The 11,704-nt window shown below is 39.3% G+C and overlaps 1 protein-coding gene across 1 annotated transcript in view; it reads right to left on the reverse strand.

Annotated features, from left to right (window-relative positions):
- The window catches only part of AGBL1 (ATP/GTP binding protein like 1), a 226,126-nt gene that overhangs the window by 104,644 nt on the left and 109,778 nt on the right, over positions 1–11,704 (reverse strand). Inside the window, exons 19-20 of the mRNA XM_026036318.1 lie at positions 8,592–8,723; positions 5,125–5,301 (exon numbers count right to left, since the gene is read on the reverse strand). Coding sequence (XP_025892103.1) covers positions 5,125–5,301; positions 8,592–8,723 — 309 coding nt within the window. The remainder of the gene's footprint in view (positions 1–5,124; positions 5,302–8,591; positions 8,724–11,704) is intronic.

Below are 11,704 nucleotides of genomic sequence, written 5' to 3' on the forward strand. Positions count from 1 at the left end.
TCCTTTTACTCAGCACTTAAGGACACCCCTAAAAAAAATAGGGCCAATAGTTATAGTTTTAGAAGATTTAGAAGACTTTTGTTTTGAAACTGCAGGACACAAGCTGCATTCCTCATATTATATCCTCATTTTCTGGGCAGATAGTGCACAGTACCTTTAGGGCCAAGTAGTCTATTTATTATGGGTGCAATTTATAGAAATCCTGTTCCAAATGATTACCCAAGCCATGCTTTTTGCCAGTTATTCTGGCCTAGTCCTACCCTGCCTGCAGCTGCTATTCTGATCAGGCAACCTTTCACCTCAACTTTATAATGACGTAAGTGATTGGAGAAGATACAATACAGGAACAAATCATGACTTAAGTCTTTTTTTTTTTTTAGAAAGCGTCTCTTTCACATGCTTTGTTCACAGTTCACCCATTTCTACTTAGTTTCATCACTCACCGAGCTGAGCGGCTAGACTTATGACGGAGGAAACCCTTACAACATTGCACTGKTTCTGGGTAAAATCACCCTGAAACCCTCCTCCTAACAAAGACATTTTGAASGACTACCAGAAGACTCTTACAAACTTTACCCCACTCTGTTCAATGCTGTTCTCTCTACCACCATCATCTCAGCAAGGAGAAGGCTTTTCCCCTCATGAACTATGAGGAAAAAAATCAGGGGTATTCCGTTTCTCAGACTTAGAAATCTTAGATTGGACTGAAAAAAAAAGATCTCTCTCCCTCAGCTCTCCCAAAGGCTTTCTTCAAAGAGGGATCCATATCACTGGTAATATCTCCTTCAAAGGGCACTGTCAAGACATCTGCAATAATTTTAAAACTCATTTGTTAGTCCCCRTTTTCTATAATCCCTTTGAAGCAAGGAGTTAAAATCTATTTCCATTAGTGCTACATCCTCTCCACCAGGCAAGCATGCCAAGTAAAACACTTTTCCAACACAGCATGTAATCACACAGCACAAAGTCGTATTTTAGCCGCTACAGCATCAAGATATAGTGGCTTGGAACTCAACTGTATATCACGATTCACAAGATAGTAACTTGCAGGATGATAGATGCAGCTACTGAACTGAAGAGCTCAGTGCAACACTCTACACAAAGTTCTTAATTAATAGGCTATATATCAAGAAATAGAGAAGAACGAGGTAACAGCCTAACCTGTCACCACATGCTATGGTACTGAATAGCCCAGTAGCAGCAAAGATATTCATATGCAAATATAATAATCATTATATATGCAAATATACAATATAAAAATGAACGACAAACTCAAAAAGGTGTCAAAATGTGTCACTGGAGACGTGATTTCTTTTGGGGCTGTGATTGTACCCTCACAAGTAGAATACAGCTTCCTGCAGTGCAGCCTTGCAGTCTCCTACAGGCTATAGACGAGAAAAGCCCTCAACATCCCCCCAAAGAGAAGCAGCAATAGAAGTCACATAGCAAACTGTTCCATGGGGGGAAAAAAGTCACAGACATCCTTCACAGTGGCACAGAAATGATGAGCAGCTTCTTTTTCTGACTGTTTTCTGTTTTGACCATAGGAGCTGTAAACTGGCTGAGGAAGGAGGAAGAATTCCCTGCGGAAATTCACTGCTTTGTTTTTAGCAACTTTCAAACCTTTCAAATGGAGACACGGCTCCTGTAAGACTCAATTGGGCAATCTAGAAAAAAATGAAAAAAAGTTTGGATATTTTCCCCCTCGCTCTTTTCTTCTTCCTTAGGTTGAATAAAACCTCAGATAAGATCAATAGTTTCTTTAGTTTTATGTTTCTCTTCCTTAAGGGCAGCTGGTTTATTGCATTTCCATTGATCACACAGACAGGGAGATTTGACAGAGATAAGCTATTTTTTTTCCCCYTCTCTTTCTCCCATTTAAAATCAAATGACTTTTAAATGAGGCTGGGGTCACTCTTGTTTCCCATTTACATATCACTAGCAAGAGTCCTGTGTCATTTTTCACTTATTGAACTGTTTTAAAAATGCAACACAAGTCTTTAAATGTCAGTCTAACACAGGTTACATCCCCTGGAAGATATTTAGCAAAGACTTTCATGGACTCGCTGCCAGAAACACCAGGTTCTACTTTATCTCAGCTCTTCCCCGGCACTGGCTCTTTGGCAAGAGCGGGTTCATGGCCAGCCTTGTGCCCTGCACAGTCACCTTCGCTGCAGCCTCTGCAAGGCTTTCTTGCCCTTACTGGAGTCTTTGCAAACTCCTCAGCTGATGTGCTAGGGAGTGCTCTGTGCAACTGGGAGCATCACATCAGTGCCTGCAGTCAGCAAAACAGCCACTGGAATGGATTAGTTTCGGCGCTTACAACCAGGAATGAAGCCGAGGACTCGGATCAGGGATTGCTGTGCAATACTATTAGAAGTTTGACCACTGATTTACTCAACAGTGCTGGACTTGTGAGAGGCTGCTGTGTAAAATTTGGGGTTTTAAATCCTCTCTACTGCTAGCACTATCCTTCAGTGTATAAAAGCATTAAAATAAATGTGTGTGCTTGTCCAGAAAAGATCCAGGATATAACACCTAGAGGGAGAACAGTTGCACCTAACTCAGAAGGTGGTTTTACCCGTAGCTAAATGTGAATGCAAACCTAGTAATACAAGTAAATAGAGAGATCCTAGTCCAGGATACTGACATGGACTGCCCGAGTATTGCTCTCAACTCTCCTCAGAGGCAACTTCTGGGTCTAATCAGATACTTCGTATACTTGGGAAAACAACTGAAAATACTTTAAAGCTGTCTGAACCAGAGAAACTGCAGAAGGCCTTTACTTGCTTACAGTGGATGAAAGAGATGATCCCTCACAGTTGTATGTAAAGAGTCCTCCATCATTAAGATTAATACTGGTAAAGAATAAATTAAAAAGACCGCCTCAGAATAATGACCTCAAGATCCAAGTAGGTCTCAGCTTTTCATCAAACAGAAATCATTTTCAACAGACATTTCAGAACTGCTTCAGAGCTCAAACTTCTTTACTGACCATTAGCACACTCAGGAGCAGGGAGCATTAGTCCTACTGCTCTGGGCAATTACATTCTCCTACTTCAAACTCTTTTGTGTTTTTTCCTTCCCTTTCCTGTCTTGGAATCGATGCATGTATTGCAAAAAAATAGTTAAAACAGGAGCTGAGTACTTCCTGACTACACTACATAGAGAAGTAAAAGGATTAGTATAGAGCTTGCAAAAAGAATCATTTGAATGTCTATTAATTATTATAATAATGGCTCTTTCCTTAGAGTGTTTTAGGATCCATAACTGCTCATTAGTGCTGCACAGGCAAGGATTGCCCCTCAATGCAAAAAAGGAGGTGGAACGTGGAAGCCGTTCAGCAGAAGCAACAGGCTTGGGAAAGGAACAGACAAAACTCACCGTTTCATAGCAAATGGAAAGCTATGATCAGCTAAATACATTTACTGGAGTTCATCCTGTGTGCTTAAAAGGGCTAGGAGACCTCAAACAGATGGCTCTGAAGTGTTCACCCAAAGTACAGTCCTTCCCACAGAGCCTGGAAGCTGATTCAAGCTGTTCAAGGTACACCTCGAGCTCACGCAGAGCCATCAAAATGAACTTTATATAGCTAGCTTTAATTAACAAGCTACTCCAGAAGAAAGATCCTCAAAGGTAGACTCAAATTTAGCCAGGTGCACGCTCAGGTGCAGCTAGCCTTGACCAAGGAGCTTGCTGCCACTAGCACGCACGTTGATTAACGTAAAACAAACTCAGAGATGTCAGTATCACATGCAGGGACATTTTTATTACACAGTGAATGCCCTCAGAAGGGCAAATGTCCTGCATTATCTCAAAACACTACTTTCTTTAGCTCTATCATTATGTCTCCCAATTGGAGTTACCAGATTCATCTGGAATCAGCAAAAAGTAGTTTCAGCAACAGCAACAAGAGCAATTTCTCTCCTGTGGCACAATGAGGTATTGCCAGGGCAGCCTGCTAGCTTGGGACTACTCCTTAAAAAAGGAGAGAAGACCAAAAAAGAAAAATAAAAAAAATAAATAAATAAAAAAAAAAATCCACCCAACTGACTGATTTTGTGCAAGGAAAACATAAGGACAGCATTCATCTCCATAACTTTACCTAGAATGCTCTTTCATCTTAAAGTTATTTGATGGTGGATGCTGTTGTTTGAAGTCTATGAGCAAACTGACAGATCTGACACATTCTTTTGAACAAGGTTATTTCAGGGAGTTTAATGGAAGTGCATACAGAACATAAGGGGGCAGGGAGAAGAAGAGCATCCTTGTTTAAGAGCCATGGAGCCTCAGAGTTCACTAAAACAATAACGCTATCATCATCCCTTAATAGTGTTTTATACGACTCAGTGTCACAGAGCCTCTTATTTACACTGTCCTTGCGGGGTAAACACTAAGCAAGCAGAGGAATACACGTGCTGCAGCTGCCACTGTTGTTAGTAACACAGTCTACGACTTATATGATGACTTTATTTCCCAATGGTTTAATGAAAATCCCCTGTCAGCAGTAAGACTGCAATATGTAACATAGAAATATCAAATAAACGAAGCCACATCATGGTAACCCCAAGGAGCTGTAGCTATAAATCTGTTATACACCAGTGTTGGGGTATTCCCTTGAAATGTGTGTGAATGCAGCTCATCTACACAGTGCTAGACCCCAAAGTTTTAAGTAGAACAGATGATATGAGGCTACTYAGAATATTTGCTTATCTTAACACAATAAAAATGAATAAATTTGACTCATGAATTTCAAGGGAACTCTTCCTTATGCAAAAAAAAAAGTGATATTCTAAATCATATTTGCTCTTTGCAATGTTACAACTCAGTGGCTTCACTGTCATTATGACATCCCTCACCACGCTCTCCAAGAAGAGAGTTTCTTTCACTACTGAATGAGACCTCAGAGAAAGGACCCTATTGCCCTGGCACTGAAGGCCAAAGAGCAGGAAAGACTTAATGGAGGAAGAATTAAGCAGCAGTGTTACACACACGCTGTAGGGGATCTAGAGAAAGCAGATGAAGCTAAGCAGTCAGACAACAGTCATCATCTCACATTTCTAAACTCGTGTTAGAAAGACGTATGTTAGAAAAAACTTCATATAGGGTAAAAGWTTTACTCACTTTGTAGAGGCCGTGGCTGCAGCCGCAGTAGGTGCTCTCCATGGTGTAGCTCCTCAGAACACCCATTTCCTGCCACGCCACCACCCGCGCCGTCGACTCCCGGGACTTCTCCACCAGGAAGCTGCAGCTATTCATGACAAACGCTGGGGCCACTTTATCCAGGATTTTAGGAAGGGTCTACGAGAAAAATATCAGCAATGAATAAGAAAATGAGTTGAACAGATGTGCAAAAGTTAGATCGTACATGCATCTACAGAAAGACTTAGGTTTTTTTTTAAGACATATATATCAAATCTTTCTGTTGTCACTATTACTAAGGTAGTTCCAACCAGCGCCAAACTCAATTGCATTTATCCCATTCAAAAACCTAGTTTTTCACCACTTATTTCAACATAGTCAAAGACTTTAAAAAAAAAAGTGTCTATTGTGCTCAGTGTATTTCGTTCAAAAGGAAACATTTTCACATCCAATCATCTTGGGTGACTGAAGTCACTTTGAGCCTTGTTTTCAAGCAGCTGCAGCATTAACTGACACTTTGCTGATGTGCAGAGCAGTGGGGCCATAGCTAAACACCTCATAATGCCCTTCTCCCTTCTCCAGTAATGCTCTCTCATKAAGCATCAGGATTCAGCTATAGATGTTTTCCCTAACTGAGGCTAGTATACAGGAGAAAAAGGGGATGTGTCATCTCACAGAAGGCCAGGCATGAATAAGCTGCCTTTTCATACAATGGTAACATGTTCATGTTAATTAATTTGCATTGCACAGCAGTCAAAAATTCTCAATTTTTTGAGGGCCCAAATGATACATACTATAAGCTTCATTTAGAGAAGCGCAAGCAAAAATAATCGTAAAGACTATAAAAATTACCTTCTAACCTCCACTRATTTTGTTGAGACATCTTTTCCAACAACAAAAAACTGTGGATAAATATGTCAAAATACCAAACACTTCCRTAAATACAGTTAGTATTTATTACACAGCATAGATGTGTGACTTTTACATTTTATAAGAATGTACACTAGACACGCTCTGGGTAGTAATGGATCTTTATGCACCCACGTGTGCACATGTGCATACATTTCAGCTCTGATATAACTAACCACAACATATGCCAAAAGACCATCTGGTTCATCTACAGAAGAGCAAGCAAAATGAAGACATTCATTATTTCTTTGACAACAGCTTCCTTAGACTTCTCAACTGAATGAAATTACATCAAAGGCGTTCCTGCTCATCGCTAATGACATTTACCTTTGAATTTCATTCAGTTGGGGCAGTGAAAYCCAACCAGTAATTTCACTTTCCAATATCAATCAGTTTCATTGACTGATCCTGAGCAATTGCAGTTTCAATCTGTTGAGCTTTGCTTCATAATACATTACAGAAATAGTTGGTTTCATGGAAAATTCAAAGAAAATAACAGCATTTTTTTCCCCTAAAAYGTTTGACATGAATAAAAAGTCTTTGGCCTAAATTATTTTGCAACATCCACTGCAACTTAATCATATTTATATATATATATAATGTATATATAAAAATATAAATTACATTTCTCAGTATATCTTGCCCAAAGTAGTCAAACACCTCTGCCAGTAAATATCTATTAGATTCATTTTCAGATGGAGAAATTGAGTCAAAGAAAACTAAAGCAAAGTAATAGATTCAATTYTAAATCTGTGAGACCACCAACAGCCTAACTTACAAGTCTAGTTCCCAAATGTGCTAAGAGCCACCGCAGTCTCCTTCCTGTAGGCATAGTTAAGAAAAGATCCTTCAGGAATGACTGCTCCCTCAAAGCTCAGCTTTCAGAGTATTATTTTCTACATGGAAATCACAAACATACTACAATTTCATACAGCRTTTCAGGATTTGGGTTGAACAGGAATTAAAAAGAGAGCTTTACTATCCAAACACTTATAATCTTTAGCACAACCATGAGATCCAGTTACAATCATGTATGAAGACTTAGATAGTTTTCATTCTGTCCTTATCTGAACCAACACAGATTTTTGTAAATACATATTATAAAGAAYGATAATCAGGTCCCTAATCCAATTTAGCCTTTTAAAACAATTGAAATTATATGCATAGTCAATCTTTTGCATTTAATTAAATAAAACGCTGGCAGGTAACAGTAATGTCTCTGTACACAAGACTCATTTGGGAGCATTAGCAAATCTGAATTTAATATTCTTTTCATTTTACCAGCATTCACTGGATTTCACACTAATGGTTCCTTCTTCCCTACTTATTTTTCTCATTAATTATCTTTCAATTRTGTATTTTGAAAGGAAAACACACACCCATTTAAAAGATCCTTTTATGATAATGCAGCAATACGACTGTTCTCCCTCTTAAGCACAGGCAAGCTTAGCATGTAAAACAGCCAGAAAAGCTAATCCTCTCACACGGGACTTGGTGCATTTGTTCTGGAGACATGAAAAATCACATGGAGTTATAAAGTGAAGAAACTTCTCAATTTCTTTCAGGTTGCAGATGGCCAAGCTCTGCTACCAGTTTAAAGCCACTATTAGAGTTCTGCAAAAATCCATCTTTATGACTATAATTAGAGCTCACATTAAAAAAAGTACACTTTATGTTTCTAAGAATGCTGTTTTGTCAGAACTAAAGCTTCTGCATGGAAGGTTGTCATTTTGGATGAAAATATCAGTTAAACAAGAAGAGACTGACAAAAATTGCAAAGGAAAAAAAGAAATCACAGAATCATAGAATCCTTAAGGTTGGAAGGGACCTTTAGAGATCATCTAGTCCAATCCCTCTGCACACRYATGGTCACCCAGAGCATGTGGCACAGGATTGCATCTAAGCAGGCTTTAAAGATCTCCAGAGAAGGAGACTCCACAACCTCTCTTGGCAACCTGTTCCAGTGTTCTGTCACCCTCATCTGAGCAAACATTTTAATATCTGCTCTTTTTAATTCCCTCATATTTCTTCAGCAGCCACACCAAACATCTACCAGGCAATCAGCTCCAAGGCATTACATCTTTTTTCACACCATGCCAAAATAATTCTTTTGTTTTCAGTAACAGCAGTATCTTTTCGTAATGAAGCAATTCAATTGAGTAGGACAATGACACATCAGCATTTTCTCYATTACTACTTATTTCATAGGAATAATTATGCAATTTTATATATTGTCTTATGGGGGAAAATACTTCTGGAGCTTACCAAAAAAAATACAGCTGTTCTATCAGTTTGTAGCCAAAAATGTAGAACAAATGAATACAGGGAGATGAAGAGGATTCCATCTACTAATCAAATTCTTACTTGTGCTTGTCGCATCGAGATACAAAACACGATTCAAAGCCTTGTGGAATGCTACTCCTTTGAAGTGAGGCAAGCTTGCACTTATCTCTAAACTTTATGCATCAGGCTCATCTTTAACAAACTGGCACACATAAATGTCAACACAGCATTTGCAGAGAGGAAGGAACAGGACCTACCCTGTAGCCAACATCTTCTGTGATAACTGATGTGTCAACCACGCAGCCGGCCTGCCACAAGGTCTCCTTGATGCTGCAGCCATACAGAAACACATTCTTTTTCTGGGAGTGGCCATGGTAGTCACAGAATACCTAGGGAAGAAGGTAAAATTTTCTGAGAGAGAGGAAAAAATCCTTTAAAATAGGCACAGTAAGATTAGAGCAGGCATTTCTTTTTTTCAGGTCTCCTCAGGAGTTCAAACTCTAGGTCACATCTATAATTAGTGTCAAATTTCATTAGTTGGATGTTACCTTCTTTATTCCATCTGACATGATCTCAGAGGATCCAGGAATCAAGATTTGCGTAGTTCTGTTTGAGCAGAAATAAACATGACACCTGTGCAAGAATCCATGGTAACTCAGGAACCTACGAGTTCATGGTAACTTCTAATACAACAGCACAGTTTGTCAGGCTCCTTCTAAACTTCAGCTCATGAGATTTGGAAACTGCACCTTCCCAAACAATTAATCATCACTTGAACTTCCTTAAATTCAAGATCTGTGCTATATAATTTTCAAGAAATTATAATTATGCAGTTGTGTAAAATGCATTCTGTCATCTTTGTATGAATCCCTTGAAAGCTGAGCACTGAACATGACTTATCTTCATGGCAAATAACCTCATATCATATAACCTAATCCATTTGTCTATCTAATCCATCTTTCCTGTGACAGCTGTCATACAGACGACACAGACAACACATTCCCAGTTTCAGTGGAAACTTYGATTGCTTTCATAGGAGATATCAATTCTTATAGAAATGAAAATTATGATTTAATGGCCCAAGAGGTAAATATTGACCCAAGTCTTAAAGAATAATCAATACCAGTACCCTCTGAGATACAAAGTCAATATACACACTGCTGTTACACATATTCTCCATGTCTTTATCAGGGATATTCCAAAATCTGTCAATAAAAAGACAGGAATTTCTGATGAAAAGGGATTGGTTCATTTAAACCCAATGTTCACCAACAATGAGAAAGAAGCTTCAAAATCTCACTGAAGCCATTTTCTGGTGTATATGTCAGAGAAGAATAACGGGACAGGTGTAAAAAGGTAAGGAAAATTTTTGGATCAATATGTAGACACATCTATGTAGAGTGACTTCTATATAGGAAAGTAAAAACATTCTTACATAAATAAAGGTACAGGAGAAGAGAAAAAGTCCCCCCACCCCCCCAATTGGTAGGGAAAGATGCACCCCACTAAATAAATTTACTGACCATATAACAACTAGGTTTAGCTGTGAACAGTCAGGGAGTTATTCATCTAGGAACAGAGTGTTTAAATTCTTTCATTACCTTTGACAAATTCCAGCTTGACACCCAGGAGAGGCTACAACACACATGCATAAGGAATCGTCTCACTGTTTAATTAGGTGACATTCATATACGTCTCAAAGAGACCTCACACTGGTCGGTTCCCTTAATACACTGCTCCTTTTGGTCTCCAAATTTTAACCCTTGTCCCTAGGCAATCACTCAGCTCCAGCTCCTTGCAAGGCTCTAGGGCTGCTTAGTCCTCTCCCTGCATCCGGGCATGTTCCACACCCGGAACAGGGAAGCGGCACCCTACCCAGCAACAACGTTCCTGCATTACTTAGACCCTTGTCAGCTGCTACCAAAGGCCAACAGCAGACAAATGGGACAGTTTGAGAGCTGCTCTGTAAGGACTCCTTCCAAACAGCTGCATTTAATGGTTCTTGTAATGACACAGGCGTTTCTCCAGCTAGTGTTTCATTTAAGCTACCAGTGAGACACAGCCATAGTTCAGACTAACTACAGGTACCTCATGGAGTTTATTCTTATGAATATCATAAAGGATTTTATAGTTTCAGTCTTATTTCCAGGAACAGCTCAATTGTGTATCAATTACCTGCCAATTTACAGCATTACCAACGTGCTAAAGGCACATATATCATCCACCTAAAACACTACATATTAGAAACCACACTGGGATGATCAGCTCATCAGGGCRGTGCGCTGGCTGATCAGTAGCGGGGCTGTAATTCTGCATCACAAGAAGCCTGCAGATGAGTCCTTAATAACAGGCCTGGAAGGAGCATTGCTGGATGGCACAGTCACCGACTTCTTAACCCRCAAGGAATTATCATCAAATCTGGGTTCCGGGATGCTGCTGCAGCTTCAGGCTATGGGATCCTCCCCTCTCTAGTTGTTGCTAATTTTCACAGCAGAAATATCAGTGCAACTGGAAATAATTGTCATTTCATTTGCCAATTGCACAGAACGGTGTTTTAGTCGCCGTTGCAGGATACTGCAATCACTCAACACATTTATGAYCAGTTCTCCTTTATATAAACGTATATTTTCGTGCACTCTTCTCACTTCTACATTTCAAGGTAGCTTGTGTTTTTGCTATTCAAACAAAACYGAGCGATACTTTTCAGCCCAAGAACCCAATAACATCCTGGGACTTGTCATGAAAACACTAAAGAAACTTGGAATTTAGTAGTCCTTTTTCCCCCAGCCYGTCCTTCTATGTAGCAGTTGCACTAACATACACAAAACAGACAAACTCCAAGTCTTGCAGTCACCAGGATATGACTCAAGGCATAACATGCAAATTTTCATCTATTTTAAATTATTTGCCAGAACGGATTACTGCAAAGGTAAGGGCTGCTTTTCAACTCAAAAACAATCCTCCTCATATCTTATAGAACAGTCATCTTTCAAAGCAACAAAAGAAAAAAAAAGAAAATAACAAGCAATTCTGTTAGAAAACAGGACATTTTAGGGTTTTTTTTTTTTTCCATTTTTTCCTTAGCATTGCTGAAAGGGGCGTCCAAGTCATCCACTTTTCAGGTAGAAGTGCCTCGACTTTTCTACTCACAATACACTTGTCAAGTTAAGACCAAAGGCTATCAGACATTTAAAAAAAGGAAAAAGAAAAGAGAAGGAAAATAAAAAGAAATATTAAATCACTATGTCTTGCAGGGAGACAGGCAGCTTTGCTCTTGCAGTCAAAGGCAGATGCCACAAAGCAGAGGACTGCAATGCCACCAGCCCCTTTGTTTTACCAGAGGGTAAAAAAAGCTGATGAGAGAACTGAA

This window comes from Nothoprocta perdicaria, unplaced genomic scaffold, assembly GCF_003342845.1.
Source record: "Nothoprocta perdicaria isolate Ctin4 unplaced genomic scaffold, notPer1 scaffold_176, whole genome shotgun sequence".
Classification (NCBI taxonomy): Eukaryota; Metazoa; Chordata; class Aves; order Tinamiformes; family Tinamidae; genus Nothoprocta; species Nothoprocta perdicaria.